The sequence below is a fragment of the Arvicola amphibius genome, chromosome 11, assembly GCF_903992535.2.
Source record: "Arvicola amphibius chromosome 11, mArvAmp1.2, whole genome shotgun sequence".
Lineage (NCBI taxonomy): Eukaryota > Metazoa > Chordata > Mammalia > Rodentia > Cricetidae > Arvicola > Arvicola amphibius.
The window spans coordinates 973,296-994,306 of record NC_052057.2 but is presented as its reverse complement, the minus strand read 5'-3'; the positions used below and the strand labels follow the sequence as shown (position 1 = coordinate 994,306).

At 45.7% G+C, this 21,011-nt stretch overlaps 1 protein-coding gene across 7 annotated transcripts in view; it reads left to right on the top strand.

Moving 5' to 3' along the window:
* The first annotated feature begins 13,805 nt into the window (after positions 1-13,805).
* Positions 13,806-21,011, top strand: part of Sh3d19 (SH3 domain containing 19) — a 148,254-nt gene continuing 141,048 nt past the window's right edge. For 3 of the 7 annotated variants that reach the window (XM_038347294.1, XM_038347293.1, XM_038347292.1), the window contains exon 1: positions 14,058-14,118. Coding sequence is in view for 4 of the 7 variants with exons in the window: in XM_038347295.1 (XP_038203223.1) it covers positions 14,007-14,118 (112 nt within the window). In the remaining 3 variants the exon portion in view is untranslated. Of the gene's footprint in view, positions 14,119-21,011 lie in introns of all 7 variants that reach the window. The other 4 variants (XM_038347295.1, XM_038347290.1, XM_038347291.1 and 1 more) reach the window with 2 other exon arrangements.

Here is a 21,011-nt window from a genome sequence, read left to right as displayed (position 1 = left end):
TATGAATCCTTTATTGAACGGCCACAGTGACCCCAGCTCTCACAAGGCTGAGGCAGGGAGATTACCAAGAGTTCAAGGTCATCCTAGGTGACCCAGCAAGACTTTTCAGAAGAGCCAAGTTATAGCAAAAACCACCACTGGTTTTCTGCTGGTTGCCTGATTGGGCACTCCAGTACAAACACAGTGGACGCCATGTGTGATTTTCTAATAGCTGTTTCATCCAGAACGAGATTGGAGTCATATTTCAGAATCTCATAGTCCATGCCTAGATGTGTAGAGCCTCACAAATCTGCTTTGTCTAGCTAATTTGCATTGCGTCCCTTCTGGGTTGCTAATGACCAGGCAGTTTGTATTTAGGGAGCTGAAGTAGGCTGACTCCAGAACTTTCTTGATTTATCTCTTTATCCGGGTGTTATCACTATGTAAGACTGTGAACAACTGTGAACCTAGGATTCTTTCTTTTAAAAAGGGCAATCGTGAAGACAAATTATGTCTCAAGTTTTAGAGGAACTAAAATGACCTTGATGGGCCATAGAGAGAACTACATATGAAATTCCTTAAGTAAAAATGTATTTTTCTGGGGTGGAGCCTAGTGTACATGAGGTCCTGGATTCAATACTTAGCCTCAGAAGGCAAATAAAAAGGAGCTATGCATGGAAGCATGTGCCTGTACCCCCTGCACACTGGACTCTGAGTAAGACCATGAGTTTGTTTGTTTCCCAGAGGGTTTCTCTGCATAGCCCCGGCTGTCCTGGAACTCCCTCTGGAGATCAGGTTATCCTAGAACTCAGAGATCCGCCTGCCTCTGCCTCTGCCTCTGCCTCTGCCTCTGCCCCCTGAGTGCTGGGACTAAAGGTGTATGCCACCAAGCCCAACGATATATTGTTTCTAACCTAGGCTATATAGCAAGTTAAAGGCCAGCCTGAGCTGCACGATAAAATTGTTATCTCAACAAAACAAAATGAGGACATTGACTTGAAAAGAAATGCCATTTTCACAGGCACACAGGGTGCTGGAGGCCTTCAGCCTGCAGCTGTGAGTGACAGCTCAGCCAGCAGAGCCAAGCAGATACTCAAGAGCCTGGCTCTGTGTGCTTACAGTGGAGTGTGGCTGTCTGTTCTAGACCTTCCAGCTGGACTAGCAGAGGCCCTGTCAGGTAGACAGAGTGATAAGGATGCTCCTTTGTTCTTTTTTTTCTTTTTTTTCTTTTTCTTTCTTTTTTTTTTTTTTTTACAGAGAAGAGAGTCTTTATTTACATTACATCATATGTCCATGTTCTGTTACATCATTGAGGGAATTCAAGATAAGAATTCAGGGCAGAAATCTGGAGGCCAGAACCATGCAGGAACCTTATGTTTTGGCTCTCTCGTGGGCTTGCACCAGGATCATCCTTTGTTCTTATTGCAGCCTTTCTTCTCTACCAACCCCGTTGCTCTCCTGCTCAACCAACCAAAGTTCCCGGAGAATTCAAACACAGTCAGTTCTGCATAACAAACAACCACAAAACCTCAATGACACAAAACGCAGCTCCTTTTGCTGCCTGTGAGTTAGTTGGCCAGCTGCTGTAGCTGTAACCTGAGCTGGGTCTCTCAGGTATCTGTGGTACCTTGTTGGCCCTAGAAACATTTCCACGGATGTTGTCCTGTGTTGTCTGTCATGCTTGGGAGTCAACTGGCTGTGGGCTGGTCTTGATGTGACAGGGAGTCTTTTCTTCCCACAGTGTCTAATTTACCAGTAGACTCACCTTGGCTGGCTCATTTATGGCAAAGGGCTTCCAAGAGGACAAGTTGAAGCAAGCAAGGCCTCGTAAGGTCTGGCTTGAACTCTTGTGTCACTGTTTCTGCTGTGTTCTAATGGCCAAAGCAGACTAGCTCAGCTTTGTGAAACCATGTCTTGATGGAAGGTATGAAAAAGAACTTTGGAAAGCTAATATGGAGGGAGGCATGGGAAGTGGGGAGTGTTTTGCATTAATCTGCTGTGGGGGAAAATTCCCAGAAGTGAAATGCGGTGTTCTAGGCTAACAGAAACGAGAGCTATCTCAGTTAACTGTATTGCTACTGCCTCCTCCAACTCCTCAGTGTGTGCATGTCTGGTTTTGCTTTTTAAATTATTGTATTTTTTTTTTTTTAGTCAGGGTCTCACATATCCCATGTTGGCCCTGAATTTGATGTGTAGCTTAGGATGACCTTGAACTTCTGGTCCTCCTAAATGCTGGGATTTCAGGTATGCCCTGTTTGGATGGAAGCCTCACCCCAGCCCCTGGCATCCATCTATCCAAAGAGTCTGGAATGTTTGGGTGGAAGTTCCATCCCAAACCCCTTCCCCTGGAGCTGCTTCAGTCCAGACTCCACCCCTAGAAAGTCCGCTGAACATTGACCCCTCCCCAGAGATGCTCAAGACCACTCACACAGGTTATTTAAACTGCCCTCCAGAGAACAAGTGTGTGGTTTTCAGGTCTTCCTTAGCGGCCCCCCATCCCCACCCAACCCTGTCTCCTCTCTGGGGGATCGGAAAACCATCCAGAAACATTTGTATTCATGAAAACTGGGCTTTTTCTAATTCGGTTTGATTTGGTCTGATTTGGATTATTGCATCAGCGGAGAGGTTTATTGGGATGCAGAAACTTTTCATGCACCACCATGCCCAGTTTCTGTCGTTCTAGGAATCAAACCCAGGGCTTCCTGCCCACCAAGAAAGCATTGTGCCAACTAAGAATAAGGAGAGTTTCGGAGGTGGCCTGGCTAATATGTCAGTAAGCAAGGGTATTAGCAACTCCACTGGCCTGCCCTCAGGGATCGGAGGTGGCCTGGCTAATACCTCAGTAAGCAAGGGTGCTAGCAATCAGGCACTCCGCCGGCTGCCCTCAGGGATGAGCGTCTTCGGCCCCGAAATGACACATTCCCACCATCTCGATGAGTCACTCATTCTCCCTTTGTACATGTGCTAAGTCCCTTATAAAAAGTCAGTTCCTTCTCTCTCTCCCTGTTCCTTTTCCCCTCCCACCCTTGCTCAGAAGCAGCCTCTGACCCCACCCCCAGATCTCTTGCCTGATGTGGGTTTGTGGTTCCCCTTGGTTCCAACCTGCCAAGGTACCTTCTGCCACTTAAATCATTACAATGGGCTTCCTGACCCCAAGTCTTTCTGTCCCGCCATGATGTGAAGAGCCTTTGATTACGATGGATTGAGATTCTCTGAAACCATAAGTTAACATGAACAGCTCCTCCCTGTGGTGGTTTGAATGAGAATGGTTCCCATAGACTCTTGGAACTGTTTGGAGAGGTTTAGGAAGCCTTGTTCAATGAGATGTGTCACTAGGGTGGGTTTGGAGGTTTCAAAAACCCATGTCATTCTCAATCTCTCTCTCTCTCTCTCTCTCTCTCTCTCTCTCTCTCTCTCTCTGTGTGTGTGTGTGTGTGTGTGTGTGTGTCTCTCTCTCTCTCTGTGTCTCTCTCTGTCTCTCTCTCTCTCTGTGTGTCTCTCTCTGTCTCTCTCTGTGTGTGTCTCTCTGTGTGTGTCTCTCTCTGTCTCTGTCTCTGTCTCTGTCTCTCTCTCTGTCTGTCTGTCTCTCTGTGTGTGTGTCTCTCTCTGTGTGTGTCTCTCTCTGTCTCTCTCTCTGTGTGTGTCTCTCTGTGTGTGTGTCTCTCTCTGTGTGTGTCTCTCTGTGTGTGTGTCTCTCTCTGTGTGTGTCTCTCTCTGTGTGTGTCTCTCTCTGTCTCTCTCTGTCTCTGTCTCTCTCTCTGTCTGTGTGTGTCTCTCTCTGTCTCTCTCTGTCTCTCTCTCTCTCTCTCTCTCTCTCTCTCTCTCCTATCGCTCTAATACTATGCCTGCCGCCCTGCTAACATGCTCCCTGTTGCAATGTGATCAGACACCATGACCTCAGCAACTCTTATAAAAGAAAGCATTTAATTGGGGCTTGCTTACAGTTTCGGAGTTTCGGTCAGTTATCATGGTGTGCATGGTAACACACAGGCAGACATAGTGCTGGAAAAAGTAGCTGAGAATTCTCTATCAGGACCTGCAGCAGCAGGAAGAAAGAGAGGGTGGGCTTAGAATGGGCTTCTTGAAAACTCAAAGCCCACCCCCAGTGACACACTTGCTCCAACAAAGCCACTCCTATTCCAACAAGGGCTTACACCCCAATCCTTTCTAATGGTGCCACTCCCTAGCGATTGCTGTGGGTCTCTGCCTCTGTTTCCATTAGTTGCTGGATGAAGGTTCTACGGTGATATTTAAGATATTCATTAATCTGACTACAGGGCAAGGCCAGTTCAAGCACCCTCTCCTCTATTGCTTAGGGTCTTAGCTGGGGTCATCCTTGTGGATTCCTGGGAATTTCTCTAGAGCTAGGTTTCTTGATAATCCCATAATGGCTCCCTCAATCAAAATATCTCTTTCCTTGCTCTCATCTCTGTCCTTCCTCCATCTTGACCATCCTATTCTTTCAAGTTCTCCTCCCCCCTCCCTTTCTCCCCTCCTCTTCCTCTTCTACTCCCCTTCTCCCCACACCCCCAAGCACCCAATTTTGTCAGGCAATCTTATCTATTTCCCCTTTCCAGGTGGATCCATGTATGTTTATCTTAGGGTTTACCTTGTTACTCAGCTTCTCTAGGATCGTGTACTATAGGCTCCGTATCCTTTGCTTTATAGCTACAATAGGAAATAATCAAATTGAGGGCTGAAATCAATAAAATAGAAACAAGGAATCAATGAAACAAAGAGCTGGTTCTTTGTCTATCAACAAGATAGACAAATCCCTATCCAAACTAACATCCAAATTAACAAAATCAGAAATGAAAAGGGGGACATAACAACAGACACTGAGGAAATCCAGAGAATCATTAGGTTATACTACAAAAACCTGTACTCCACAAAATTGGAAAGTGTAAAAGAAATGTACAGTTTTCTGGATAGGTACCATATACCAAAATTAAGTCAAGACCAGGTGAACTTTTTTATATTTAAACTTTTTATTTTTTTCTTTGACTGTCTATACCCATTTTTTTTCTTTCTTCAGCATCTAAGCACATGTTTAAGCATATTATATCTTTTAGAGGTTTTCTGTGTCTGAATCTGGCTTACTAAGCATCTGCAGTGGTCCCTGATCATGTGAGACAAATCTCAAATGCTATGCCAGCCACCAGTGTGCTCCTTCGTGGATGGTGCTGGTGCCTGGCATTGGTACCTGGCTCCAGCCCACAGGCAGGCTGTGTGCTGAACCTGCCCAGGAAGCTGCACCAGGGAGCCACGTTTGACTCTCTCTTCCAAATTAATTTTTTTTCTAGTTTTATCAGGCCTTATGAGGATGTACATGGACTTGCCAGATAGAGTGAGGAGAGCAAGCTTCCTCTTTTTTCCCCACGTCTTTTCTATAGGCTTCCAGCAGAAGGTGGATCTTCCCACCTCAAGAGATCTGAGTACAAGTGGGTCTTCCCACTTCAAATGATTTAATGAAGAAAAAGAATCCCTCACAGGTATACCCACCCTTCTGGGTTTTAGTTCATTCCAGATGTAATTGACAACCAAGATGGCCATCACAGGTAGGTAGCTGACCACACTTTCTTTCATATAATTGAAATGCTATTGTTTGTAATTCCCACCTAATATTTTTTAGTCTCAATTTCTTTTGCTTTTGTGGTGGGGTGGTTATCTCTTATTTTAAACAGCTTTATTGAAATATACAATTTATATGCCAAGAAATTTGTCTTTCAGTATATTTAACATACCATAAAATTAATCTATTTTAGAAATAAAATATCTTGGTGGGCCAAAAACAGACAGCTTACTTAGAAGTTGGGTCATTATGACTTCCAGGGTTTTCCCCTAGTGACCCACATCACCAGGCCCTATACCTCAAGGGCTCCAACACCTCCCCTGACAGTGCCATTGTGAGCTGGTATCCAGGTGTCTAAACGCATGAGCCTATAGGGACATTTTACATTCACGCCTCACGTTAACACTGCCCACGCTGAGTAATGCTCGATGTCAACCTGACTGGACCTAGAGGCACATCAGTCATGTCTGCACAGCCATTTTCAGAGAAGTATAACTGCAGAAGGAAAACCCACCTAGGATGTGGATCGCACACTCTGGCAGGAAGGGGAGAGACAGCCGGGTGAGTGTGAGAATCTCTGCTCTCTCCTGTTTAGTCTGTGGAGATGTGAGAATCCCAGCTCCCTGCTTCCTCCACCACGAGCTTCCACCTTGGAATGGATCCTAAAATCATGAGCCAGAATAAGCCCTTCTTCATTTACGTTGCTTCTTGTCCCTCGTCACATTAACCAACACACCTCCACTTCTGCCTGCCCCTGGTAACCACGAAGCTGTATTTTGTCTCTGTAGACTACCTATTCTGGACATGTAATGTAAATAGGATCACATGTACAAATCTTTTGTCTCTGGCCTCTTTAACTTAATATAATGTCTTCAAGGCTCATATGTGAGGTAACATGTATCCATTCTTCAATTTTTTATGGCTGAACAATCCTCTATTGCCACATTTTGTTTATCTATTCACCAACTGATGAGTGTTTAGTTCTACCTACTTTTAAGGTATTAAGAAAAAGTCACTAAGGGCATTTATGTACAAGATTGTGATGGGCTATAATTACAGTCGACTGTATCTCTCAGTCACTGAGAATGATAATTGCTATGTTAAGTGTTAGCTCTAAGTTTACTTTTGAGGAACTGTGAAACTCTTCTCCAAAGTAGATATATCATTTTACAGGTCCCAGGCGTGCGTGGGATAGCCATATCATCCATTTACATTAAGATTTTTAGAAATAAATTAGCAGTAGTAGAAGTATGTCATGTAATTTTTTATTTACATGTAAATAAACACATTAAAGTAAGCATCTGTTTGTGCTTTCTCACTTGCTCATCTGTCTTTCTCTCCCTTCCTTTCTGTCTCTCTCTTTGTCTCCCTCTCTCTCCTCTTCTTTCTCGTTCTTCTTTCCTCTTTTCATCGTGCCTTGCTATATATCCCTGGCTGGCCTTGAACTTGCAATCCTCTTGCCTCTGGCCTGAGTGCTGGGACTACAAACCAAACAAAATCCTAACTTCATAATGTTATGAAGCTTCCTGACCCTGGGCTCGGGCCTTCCACATGTTCCCAATCTCTTGCTCTTCAGTAGGGAAAGCATGCTTGATGCTCTCCACCACACATTCGGTGTGTGTGGGGCCCCAACAGACCAGGCTAATGTGAGGCTTGTTCTCACAGTCACAGTTCTGAAACTCTCATAAGGATTTTGGATCTCATAGAAAGAACCCCTCAAAGTCGGCCTGGGCACGTACCACATGGGGATTTGGGTGATTTCCCAACCTTCCTGGCCTACAGGTAAACAGTCCTATTACCAGAGGTTCTGTTTACGCTAGAGGTCATGTCCAGGAAAGCCCACAACAGTACATCAAATGATGAGCCGTTCGAAGCACTTCTGGGCACAGCCCCTGGAAGAGGAAAAAGGACTTCATTTTAAAATTTTTTTTTTTTATTTTATGTGTGTAGGTGTTTTGCCTGCATGTATGTTTGTGTAACACATGAATACTTGGTGCAACCCCTGGAGCTGGAATTATAGAATTATAGTTGTGAGCTTCCCTGTGGGTGCTAAGAATTGAACCCAGGTCCTCTACGAGAACACCCAATGTTCTTAACCACCGAGCAATCTCTCCAAACCTGAGGTCACGGATATTTTATTCTGCATTTTATTTTTTATCTTTTTTTTTCTTTTTTGAGACAAGGTTTCCCTATATAGCCCTAACTTGCATGGAACTTGCTATATAGACTAGGTTAGCCTCTAAGTCATAAAGATCTCCCTGCCTCTGCCTCCAAGTGTTGGAATTAAAGGTATATTTTACCAGAACCAGCAATACTGTGTTTCTTTGATATGTTTTAAATTTCTATTTTTGCATGCAGTTTTTTTAAAAAAAAATTAGCTTTATTTTTGAGATTTTAATATAATTACATCATTCACCCTTTTATTTTCTCCCTCCAAACTTTCCCACGTTTACCCCCTTGCTCTCTTTCAGATTCATGGTTTCTTTCGTTATTGTTACACACACACACACACACACACACACACACACATATTTCTAAATACATAAATACACCCTGCTCAGTCTGTATAATGTTACTTGTATGTGTTTTGGGGCTGACCATGTAGTATTGGTTAACCAGCTGGTGTGCTCATCTTCCAATCTCACTGTTCCTCAGTTGCCTGTAGTTCCTTGTCTTGACTTGAGGCCTTGTGAGCATCCCCTGTCCACAACATGTCCCCTTGTGTCATGCTTGTTCTTGTCTAGGCACTCACACTGGTGAGGTTTTATGGGTGTGACTTCCGGTATTCCTAGGAGGCACAGTCTCACAGCAAACTCCTCAGGCTATTACAATCTTTTCCTTCCCATTTCCACAATGATCCCTGAGTCTTGGGAGCAAGAGTTGTATTATACATGTATCAGTTGGGATGGATTCTACAGTTCTGCATTTTAATCAGTTGAGATTTTCTATAATGGTCTCCATCTATTACAAAGAGAAGTTTCCTTGATGAGAGGTGAGAACCGTTGGGAACAGTGAATCCCCAGATCCTGAATTTCTTGTAAGCAACTTGTTTTCCCCTGATCTGAGTGCCTACAGCTGCTCTGAGCATGAGAGCCTCAGGAGTTCCTGATGGCAGGGGAATGGTTTCTGGTGTGTTTGGCTGGGGCATAGCTATCCCTATATAAGCTGCCCCTGGACACAATAAAGGGGGCATTCTTGGGGCATTCTTGTTTCAAGGATGACTCGTGTCTCTGTCTCTCTGTCTCTGTGAGTCTTTGTGTGTTCCAATCTCCAGCCCCTTGCCTGGTTCACAAACTGTATGGTAGCGCATAGAGTGCAGACAGGCACCGTACGCCATAGAGAACTATTCTTATCTGTGCGCATAATGATAAATATTTAGAATGTAGTTAGGGGTTATGCTGGTTTAGTAAAGTTAGTAAAATTTAGTCTTGTAGGTTCTTATGGTGGGTTTGATAGAAAATGCCCCCCAAAGGGAGTGGCACTATTAGGAGGTGTGGCTTTGTTGGAGTTGGTATAGCCTTGTTGGAGGAAGTGTGTCACTGTGGGCATGGGCTTTGGTGGGCATGGGGTTGGAGGTTTCCTATGCTCAAGCTGCTTCCAGTGTCACAGTCTACTTCCTGTTGCCCGAAAGATATAAAACTCTCAGCTACCTCTCCAGTACCATGTCTGCCTGCAAGTCATCATGTTCCACCATGATGATAATGGACCAAACCTCTGAAACTATAAGTTGCCACCTCAATGAAATGTTTTCCTTTATAAGAGTCACCAAGGTCAACAGAAACCCTAGAAAACCAGGTTGGTACCCGCAGAGTGAGCGATGGCTATGGCAGACCTGACCATGTATTTGGGGGGACTGTGGAAGGACTTTGGAACTTTGGGCAAGAAAAGCCATTGAGGCTTGAGACCTCAGTGGGATGTTCTGTGGGAGCTTGGAAGATAAGAATGCTGAGAGGCATGCAGAAGACAGGGGCCTGGCTTGTAAAATTTCAGAAGGAAGCTTAAAGACTCTATTTTGTGGTTCTGGTTATCTGGGCCTGAAGAATCAGCAGTGATTAACAAGATCCCGGAACTACTGAAGTGAAACCTTTATGTCACTGGGACAATGGATGCTGGTCAGCTGGAGCTAAGAGATGAAGGTGATGAAGAAGAGACCAGCAGCACTGAGGTGAAATCTTCTGGGAGTGTTTCCTGAGACACAGAGAAGCCGTGTTCCAGAGGCAGCCATGGTTATACCTCATGTCGGCCGCAGAACTTGGTAATATAAAAGTGTCACCCAAGAGGTTCTGGTTTTGGAGACATGAAGGGGGCATGGAAAGCGGCTAAGGCTTGGCACTGGGAGAAGCCAGGAGAGGTCATTGGTAAAGGTGAAGACCCAGTGGCAGTTGAAGGCCCAGGACTGAAAGGATCAGGCAAAGAAGTTGAGGCTTGTCACCATGAAGAGAGCCTATGCGAGGCTATTGGGCAAAGTGCAGCCCAGTTGCAGCAGAGGAGTCCAGAATTTTGGAGTTGCCGTGGGAAGACTACCAAGGACGGCATCAGCAGTGGAGTAGAGCTGGCTGGAGCTTAGAAGACAAGCTGTGTGTGCTGCAGAGGGCAGAGCTGGAGAAGTGACCCAAGACCTTTGCAGGAGTCCGGAAGATCGTGAGTGAATCCCAGATCACGGAACACTGAGTTATTTATGCTGTTGGAGTTTGTTTCTGCTTGGTTCAGATCGTGACAGTGCCCTGGTTCGTCCATCTTAAAGGAGGCATTTAACTTAATTTAGATTTTTAAAGAAGCCAACTTGAACTTTTAAAGGAGACTGGATATTTTAAAGAGACTCAAATTTCAAAGTGTTTGAATTTGTAAACACTGTGGGACTTTTAAAATTATTTATGATCTTCGTATGAGATCTTGGGGGATGAATAAGAAAGGGAGGGTTGTGACTTCATAGTAATGCACTTATGTGTCAAGGTGAGAAGGGGTCAGCCGTACTGGCTGGTTTTGTGTCTCAACCTGAAGGAAGGAGCCTCAGTTGAGAAAATGCTTCATTGAGACCCAGCGGTAAGGTATTTTCCCATTTAATGATCAGTGGGGGAGGGCCCAGCCCAGCGTGGGTGGCGCCTTCCATGGGCTGCTGGTCCTGTGTTTTATAAAAGGGTGGACTGAGCAAGCTAGGGGAAGCAAGCCAGTAAGCAGCTCTCCTCCTGCCTCCAGGTTCCATCCCTGCTTGAGTTCCTGTTCTGACTTCCTCCAGTGATGGAAGTCTCCTCCCCAACTTGCTTTTTGGTCAATGGTGTTTTGTTGCTGCCATAGAAACCCTAACTAAGACAGTTCTCCAAAATCCATGAGCCCACAGGGCAGAGCAGGATCTGACCTGAAAACCTCCTCCCTGGGGACCTGAGGACTAGTTTTCGTGGTACCAGAAGGCACTAAGAAGGAAAGCGACCAGTAGTCCTACCCAGCTGCGACACCTATGACCTACAATAATGACCAGCAAGGCACAATAACCATAAATCTCCAATAATAGCACACATGCCTTCATGGCAATCAACAGTTCTGGGGACTTAAAGCCCTCTCAACAAGAGGGAAATCATGCCTGGTACTGGGAATCTTACACAAAGTTTTATAATACATGTTGAGTTAGACGATATGAGGTAGGGGTCAAATTTATTCTTTTATGCAGAGATATCCAGTCATAAAAACAATTTCTCCTCCACTGAATGAGCCCACCATCCTTGTCTCTGACTATATCTTTATTGTGGAACTTCCTAACTTTTGCTTTAATTTGCGGTAAACTGGGTAGGTCTTCGTTGCATTAACTTTTCCTGGGGAGCTAAGAACAGACATCTACACCGCTTAGATAAGATATCAATGACAGACCAATGGAACGATTATACCTGAGTGTAGCTTAGCCAATCAGTTTATCCTTCTTACTTGCAGGAGCATGGGTATAGAGTGACTTACAAGTGTTCCCAAGCAGCCGCGTCACCAGAAAACCTTACTCCAGGATGTATGACAACTTCTCCCCAGCTGCACTGATGGAGTCCTTCTACCCATGTGTTCATTGTCTACTTCCTATATGTGGCAGAACCTCCCACCTAAGATCATGTGCAGCCGTGGCAGAATTACATGGGGAGGGGAGAGTGTAGGCACGAGTGCCCGGAAGCTCAGGTGAGAGTCTAGTGACCCACCCCACCCCTCTTTCTGAGGAAATGCCAAGAGGTCCCATCTGAGGGTTTCTTGTGTGCTGCTCTGATCAAAATGGCAACAAATGGCTGCAAATTCAAGGACAGCCTTCTACAAACAACTTTCTATCTTATTGGAGGACAAAGAATATATTTCGTTCATTTAAAATGGCAAACATATATACAAAAAGCTCTGCAACAGTTCCTGACAGTAAACATGCATGTCTTTCCTTCTTTGGTCTCTCCAAGGGATCATTTGGTGTGGTCCTTGGCACATAGTAGTTAGAAATATTTTGTTTGCTATATGTGAACATAAGTATGCACCCCTAAGAGGGTGTGGATCTCCCAGCTCCAATTGCATGGGAGACACAGGGAAATTTTTAGGGATCCCCAAACTAAAGGTTTGGAAATACTAGACTGACCCCAAGAGCCAAGTTGCTGTCAGGGAGGGGCCTCCAAATTATTCCTCCTTCCTGAAGGCCGATGACTTCTACTGAAAGTGAGCCCTAACACTTAGGACAACTCAGAGTTCAGAATACTACCACCCCATTTCAGTTTTCAGCTATCCAAGAGTCCACTTGTTTAACGGCTTGCCCAGCCACAGTGCTTTTAAAATGTGAATACGACCTCAATTTCTTAATATTGAATTTTGTTCTTATCTGCCTAAAACCAGAAATACTGTTCTCAGACGGAAACAGTCACCACTGCAGAGGCAAAGCAATGGCGCCGGCATTTCTGCCTCCGCTGACCCCTCTCCCTTTCTTTTTCTAGCACGCTGCACGTTGGGAACTCTCACAAGTTCTCAGAAAGAGAGCAGGAGACTGCGGGTAAAGGCCTGTTCATCCCACGCAGCCCTCTCCTACGGGCTTCCCTCGGTATCTTTCTGTGACATTCCAGAATCTGCCCTCCGTGTGAAATTACGCATGTGCACCGACAGAGCCTTAGATGTGTGTTATAGGGTGCACAGAATGCCTTTTGTTACTCTGCTCTTTCCAGCTTTGGAGCAGTGTTCACAGGGTAGGCCCCACAGTTAAGTGCTTCAAATTACAGCCTCTGACTTCAGAGCCAGCTCCCCCACTACTTGGCTAAATCACCTCTCTACAAATGATCAGGTATGGGACTCCATAAACACATTTCCTTCCTGGACTTCTAGGGATGGTGGCCTTCTCCTAACCCTCAATTAGCTGGAATACAGGGAGACTATATTCACTTATTTATGTATTTATTTTTTCCTCTGCCAGAGACACGCCTCACCCATGCTGGCGAAGTGTTCTACCTCCAGGCCAACCTCAAGTCCTTGCTAGTATTTCAAAGAAGTTAGACCTCATTGTTTAGACCAGTATTGTGCTCTCAGGAAGACAGAAGTGGAAGTACAGATGCTCTCCTGGATTCCCACACCCTCAGTTTCCCTCCTTTCCACCATCCCCCATACAGTACACTCGTTACAGCTGATAAACTTACTCAGACACAAGGCACATCTTTGTCACCCACAAAGACCACAGTGTGCACGGAGGCTCATCCTTGTTGCGGCACTAGACTGTGCCTCCAGACTGATCTATAATGACATGTATCATAGAGTAGAGGCCGAATGATCAGGAGTTCGAGGACGACTTAAGCCACGTGTCCCGGGGCGGGGGAGTCGGAGGGGAGACAGACAGACAGACAGACAGACAGACAGACAGACAGACAGACAGACAGACAGACAGACAGAACTCTCAGAGTCTAGACTCAACTCTAGGTGGTGCGCCTCAAGTGAAGTTCAGCCTCTCCCAGCTGGCGCATCTCTCCTGGCTGGCCTAGGAACCGGTTCCACCCCCTTTTGTTTAAGTGTCAAGCGAATGGGTTTCCTGTTGACTCCGGGATATTGTGAAAGGGCAGGAAGAGGCCAGGCCTCCTCGTCTCTCTCTTTCCTCGCCAACCCCTTTATTTATTTTGTGCACGTCTGTTTGGGTTCTGGGGGTGTTTCCAGCTTGTGCTGCTGGAGGGCGGCCTCAGCAGCCGGTAACCCCTCCCCAAGGAGGCGAGGCCGGCCGGGAGCCCGCCCGATCCCAGGCTGGACCTTCGCGGGGCGGGGAAGGGGACAGGACGGGAAGCGAGCGGCGAGAGCCAGCCGAGGAGCTGCAGGCCGCCTGTGTGTGCCCAGGAGGCGGGGAGCTCGGCGCGGTCCGCGCCCCAGCTCCGCGCGCGCTGCAGGTGGAACCCTCCTTCCCCGCCGAGCGCGCTGGCGAGAGGCACCGGCTGCCCGCAGCTCGCCCGCCGTCCCCGGGCTGCGCGGTGGCGCCTCGCCCATGGCTGAGGGCCGGCGGCGGGAGGACGAGGAGGAAGAACTGCGGGAGCGCCGCGAGCTTGGGGGCCCGCGCCGTGCCCGGGGCCGCGCGCTCCCAGGCCATTCGGCTGCAGGTGAGACGCGTGGGGCGCGGGGACCAAGGCCACACGGGGGTGGGGAGCGCCTAGGACCCGGCTCTCCGTGGCCACTCACTCACGCCCTGCCCCGCGTGGCGGCAGTTCTCGCTGCAGCCTGGAGGGACTGACACCTTTAACTCGTGGAGGCGAGAGGGCGGGACGGTGACCATTCCATCCTTAGTCTCTTTTGGGGGGCTGAGCCCGAGGTAATTCAGTTTGGTCTCTTGACCTGCTAGTGGCCTTGGAGCTGAAACTCCAAAATTTCCGTGCAAACCAAATCCAAGGCTGCCGGTTTGGAACTTGTGGCTGGGTGATTACTTATCTGTGGGTGAGTCAGAGGCCATGGAGAGCTCCCTACGTCTGGTTCTCCGGGTGGACAACGACCTCTCCCTAAGGTTTCGCCTGCGCCACCTCAACCTGGTCAGACCACGTGCCCTACTGAGTCAAGTCTTGTTTCGGCGCAGGTGAACTTTGGACCTCTGGGCCTTTCCTGCCCTCCCTCCCCCACGGCACCAATTTTCTGTTTGAGAGTAATTTGTTGAAACTGTCCTCCCCGTGGTAAAAGGGAGTGCCCATGTAGTATCGAAGAAGGGAGTTCATTTGTACTAGGGATCATTTAGGGGCCTGTAGTAACCTTTATGATCTTGTTTCGGGGCACACAAATGCTGCACAAATCAAGTAACTTGGTGCATAAGTGTAAGATTAAATATCGATCCTTCACTTTTCCTGGGGTGTTTTTTTTTTTTTTTAATCTAACATAATGGGGAGGAAATTATTGGGGCTTTGGTTCCAGCGGGCTAACCACAGTTATCTGCATCTGGAGGGAAGCATTAACCTGGAGGATGATACGGAGAGGTGAAGGATTTGGGGAGATTCAGGTGAAATCTGTCACCAGGCTGGAGGCTCCTTAGGAAGTGAACATGGAGGAGCTTTTCTATGTGACCACCGGAAGAAAGTTGGGTCTGTGAAAATAAAGGACAGAAAATGGGATACAAGGGAAAAAGGAGAGTTGATCAGAACAGGATACTCTGGGGAGAAATCCTGGGACCTTAAAAAGTAACTTTCTATGGTCCTTGCTGGACTTTTTTCCCCCCAGAGTAAAGACACTTGACTGTCACCTCAAACACCAACTGATTTCGTTCAGTGTAACCCTCAGTGAAATAACACATGATTGTCGAGTAAACGATCCAAGAATACGACGCGAAAAGTTCGCAAAGATGTGCCTCCATTGCTTAGGGGTTTAAAAGTGTGTGGGCTGTTCTGGATTCCTGGCACCTTTCCGCCGAAGCTTCCCTCTTAGGAAGCACTACACTGTGGAGAGCCGTGCTGGAATTTAAACTTGATATGACCCAGATATATGTTTAGTATTTCCTCAGTGTTGTGGCTTCCCCCCCCCCCCCCAAGACCAGTACAAATGGCATTTTTGTAGCTTTTTTACTAGTTCCATAATGTGTGAAGACTGCAGGGGCCTAGATAGGTTCTGTGATAATAGTTTGCCAGGACATGGTGTTATGCGGTTTCTGCATCTAGAAATAGGTGTTTTCAGTTTTTGTATCTTTAATATGACTTTTCTTCACAAAGGGGTAGGGGACAGCGATTCCATAAGTGGGGTAAGAGGGTCAAACTCACAGTTTTAGGTTTTATTGTCTTGGGGATAAATTATTTAATAGTTGGCATGTTTTATAGGTGGTGCTTCTCCCGCCAAATTTATTACCATGTTTTCAAACACTTTTTACATTCCTTACCAAGCTTGGGCATTAAGTCTGGTACTTGACTGGTGCCCCCTTCCAAGTGAGCGTGTGAACTCATTCTGAGGCCTAACGTCCCTCTGTTTCTTCCTGACAGTAGTTTATTCTGCTGGTTCTCAGTGTTTCTCCCTCCTTCCGTCACGTTCAGACTTTCCCCTCTCAAGATTCCTCCTTCTCTTTAATCTCCTTTAACCTGCTGCATGCCATAGCCCTGGGACCTGTAGACTTGAAACACCCAGTGAGCTCTCTCCTGCCGCTAAATTATGTGTGGTTGTATAAATGTATCTAGTTTTGCAGTATACTTACAGTGAATTATAAAGCAAAGACTCTTCTAACTTACGCAAGAGTAAGAAAAAGAATATCAATTCCTTAGAATTACGCTTCTATCCCTTCCAGACATCGCCCCTTCTCTCTTTATAGTTAACCATTAAAACCTTTACCCGTGTGTGTTCGTGTATATGCGTGTGTGTATGTGTGTGTGTGTGTGTATGTGTATGTATGTGTGTGTGTTTCTAGGGACTGAATCCAGGCCATTGTGTGTATTAGACAAGTCCTCTACCACTTGCTATTAAAAAAAAAATTGAAACTTTTTCCTGTTTTGTCTTTAAAATTTTACCATACACATCCTATACAATATTAAGTTTATAACTTGGCTTAGACAGAATCATCCTGAATGTAGTTTTTCCACGGTCATGCTGTGTAGCCCATTCTGTCCTCAAATTAACGATCCATCTGCCTTGGTCATGCTTTTTAAAAATGCCATCTTTTTGTTTTTTTGTTTTTGTTTCTTGGATGGCAGCTGTAGGGTATCCTTAGTAAAAAGCTGTGATTTTAATCGTTTCATCTTACACATAGAAAGCTAATTGATTTAATTCTTTTTGTTGTTGTTGTTGTTGTTGTTGTTGTTTTCGAGACAGGGTAATTGATTTAATTCTTACTTCATAAAATATATCCAAGTTTTCTCAGGTTTTTTGTTTGTTTATTTGTTTGTGGGGATAGGAGGACATGCTAGCTAGAGATTGACCCTAGGGCCTTACCAATGCTAACATGGGTCTTACCAGCCCTATTTTTAAAAATTTAAGATATTTTTTTTAAAGTTACAAGATATTCCCTAAGGCACCAAATGGACTATTTCCTTATCTTTTGATTGTTGTTATTATTATTATTACCCTTCTGTTCCCACATACACACATTACTTCTTTGCGATTTCAGTTTTCCCTTAGTGATGAAGAGACCACACAGAAAACGTTATAACGTAGCAGGGTGGGGGGGGGTTGAAAGAGAGAGGGAAAAAACAAAAGGAGAAAGGGAAGGAGAAAGAAGAAAAAGCCAGCTGAAATTTTGTAGAATTGGAGAAGTTACCTAGTTGATATTAATTTATGAGCGGATGAGCGCAGAGAGGATTGCCATGCACCGAATCTGGACACTTGTGGACTCTGCGCTGTTCTGAACCATGTGGGATATTCGCTGTTGATGGTGTGATACAAAATCCTTAATTGCCCCTCTTGACAGCTTTAATATAAAAGCCAGGCACATTTTAATTCTTGGGGGCATCTTACTGACCCATTAAACGTCAGTCTCAAGCAGGGAAGACTATCGTATGTCAATCAAGTGAGTCTCAAACTTTTTGCCTTATAGGGGTTGAACAGTCACAGAGCGCTGGCTGCCTTCTCAGGTCCCTGGTCTCCACTGGTTTGGGGAATAAAGTCTGAAAATATTCTTTTTTCAAAGAAAGAATATCGTTTGGCAGGGGACAATTTGCTGGAGCCATTCTCTCCTTCCATGCGGGTCTCGGGGATCAAACTCAGGCAAAGCAGTCACCTTTATTCGCTGGGCCATCTCATAGGCCCTGATCAGAGAGTGTTTTTAAGGTGCTCCCAGACATTTCGATGCTTCCGGTTCCTTCAGAAGGGTACTTGTGAACAGAGCCGTAATAAAACAATGAGGTAAACACAGAGAGCTCCACAGACAGCACATAAGCTTATTTTTCATTCTGGGGTTCTTGGCAGCTTAAAGGATTCCGTGGTTGATTTATGTGAGTCGGCCTAGACAGTCAATGGCATTCTCTGTTCTTGACTTTTCTTTCCCACCATGGGCCAGCAATTATTCATCTATCTGCACCAGCTAAGTCTGGTGTGTTGGCGTTGCCACGTCACGCTGGTGACGGCTGGTGAAGTGGATCACGTGGAGGGCGTGGGAAGTAAAAGCTGGGGTCGCCGGTTCTTTCCAGGTTTCCTGCGACTGCCTTCGCTTTTAAAACGGAAAGTTGCCAGGAAACTCCGAAGTGTAAGGTGCATCAGGATGTAGAGTTACCCTCAGCCAAGGTTGGACAACTTCTTCTGACCTTGGAGGAAGAGGGGTGGAAAGAAAGGATGAAGTTTACTGATGAGACCACACTTACACCAGAGTGAGCATCCTGTTTCTTTCAGTCAACATTGGAATACTGATAATGTCACAGGTTGATGTAGGTTTTTATAGCCCTTTAAGAATGGGCCTTCTTAAATATATATTTTTTCTTTTACTTAACACCCTTTATAGACCAGAAAATTTTTATATAGGCCTGGATGTATAAACCTATAAAAATATTAAATGAAATCATAAAGAGGTCTAGAGTGGTTAAGAGCACTGCCTGCTCTTCCAGAGGTCCTGAGTTCGATTCCCAGCAACCACATGGTGGCTCATAACCATCTGTAATGAGATCTGGTGTGGTGATTGTGGTGCAGGCTCTGGTTGGTGTGGTGATTTTGGTGCAGGCTCTGGTTGGTGTGGTGATTTTGGTGCAGGCTCCAGTTGGTGTGGTGATTGTGGTACAGGCTCTGGTTGGTGTGGTGATTGTGGTGCCGGCTCTGGTTGGTGTGGTGCAGGCTCTGGTTGGTGTGATGATTGTGGTGCCGGCTCTGGTTGGTGTGGTGCAGGCTGTGGTTGGTGTGGTGCAGGCTCTGGTTGGTGTGGTGATTGTGGTGCAGGCTCCGGTTGGTGTGGTACAGGCTCTGGTTGGTGTGGTGCAGGCTGTGGTTGGTGTGGTGCAGGCTCTGGTTGGTGTGGTGATTGTGGTGCAGGCTCCGGTTGGTGTGGTACAGGCTCCGGTTGGTGTGGTGATTGTGGTGCAGGCTCTGGTTGGTGTGGTGCAGGCTCTGGTTGGTGTGGTGCAGGCTCTGGTTGATGCGGTGATGTGTGGTGCAGGCCCTTGTTGGTGTGGTGCAGGCCCTGGTTGGTGTGGTACAGGCTCCGGTTGGTGTGGTGATTGTGGTGCAGGCTCTGGTTGTTGTGGTGATTGTGGTACAGGTTCTGGTTGATGTGGTACAGGCTCTGGTTGATGTGCTACAGGCTTTGGTTGTTGTGGTGATTGCGGTACAGGCTCCGGTTGGTGTGATTGTGGTGCAGGCTCTGGTTGGTGTGGTACAGGCTCTGGTTGGTATGGTGATGTGGTAGACTGTGTGTGACACATGCTCAGAACTGGGGCTGCAGTGAAGCCAGAGCTGCAACACTGTCCAGAACTGTCAGAAACCCTGGCATCTCCTGCACATTTGATTTTATCTTTATCTGAATTTATCTTTGGAACCTTGCACATTCAGAAACATTTTACTAGTCCTATTTTTATTTATTTATTTATTTTTCAAATACACATTCACTATTGTGACCCCATGTGCAGGGTGGCGGTTCACACTTTAAGAAGCTGTGGTAAATACCTTATGTTTTTGTCCATTCTTTTATTACTTGTTGGGGGTTTTTCTTCTTTGTCTTTTTTTCTCAACTAAGGTATCTAAAGCTCTGTGAGTGGTTATATTCACTGTAAGTATTTACTACTCTGAAGTTTTTCTACTCATTTGCTACTCTCTTTGTGGTCTCTTTGATGTCAACATTTCTCACTTCAGTGTAGATGACTATGTGAATTCTTCCTTTATAATTGTGTCCGCTTCCTCTTCCTGGTTAATAAATGCTATCCCTACAATAAATCATGAGAGTATTTTTTCCTGTAATGTTTTATTATGCTATTCCGAGAACACTGCTAGACTTGTAAATATTTATAGTTATTAGTGTTTATGTCTGCTTTTCGTTATTGCTAAAGCATCTGATACTTAGTTCAATCCAAATTTCTTTCCATTTGGGGATTAGTTGTGGGGTTTTTTTTTGTTTTGTTTTGTTTTGTTTTGTTTTTGTTTGGTTTGGTTTTCTCTGCGTAACAGCTCTGTCTGTCCTGGATCTCACTTTGTAGACCAGGTTGACCTTGAACTCACAGAGATCCGCCTTTCTCTGCCTTCCAAGTGCTGGGATTAAAGGTGTGCGCCACCACCGCCCGGCTAGCTGTGCTGCTGTTGTTCTATCAGCAGAAGAAGCAACAGGCACAGGCAATGTCACCACTTAACCATCAGATACGTTTGCCGTGAACCGTACACTTGAAATCCCTTTAGTCCTACCAGACTCTCAAAGTCTGACACTGCTTCTTCATCTCGGCATTCTGGCGGCCATCAGCTGATAATATGATGATTACTAGTAGGGGTGGGAGGGTCTGGAGTTCTAGACCCGGGTAAGCCATCACGTGAGGGCTGGGAATAAAACCCAAATCCTCTGCCAGAGCTACGAGTGCTCTTAACTACTGAGTCAACTCTCCGGCCCCTGTGCAGATTATTTTAATATGACCCAATAGTAATGTTTAGTTTTCATTGTTGTCAAAATCAAAAGTTTGTTCTTGTGACTTAATTTCAACAAAGGAGAAGTTGACAGTTTCCTCCTTCCTTCTCTCTTCAGTCTTGGAGATCAAATACACACACACACACACACACACACACAGATACACACATACGCAGACACACACACACACAGATACACACATATGCAGACACACACAAAGACACACACACAGACACACATACACACATAGACACACACATACACACACATAACACTTCACACTTCATTTGCTTTCTTTTGATTCCTCCTCTTCTTCTTTCAAATTTATTTCTAAGCTAAAAGAGCTGACAATTTTATCTTCACATTTCACAATACCCATGGAAACTGAACCTTTAATGCACGTTTTTAACCGTGTGTGTATATAAGTATTTACCTTTGTGTGTGTGCACCATGCACACCCCTGGTGCCCGCAGAGGCCAGGCGTGGGTACTGGGTCTCCTGGACCTGGAG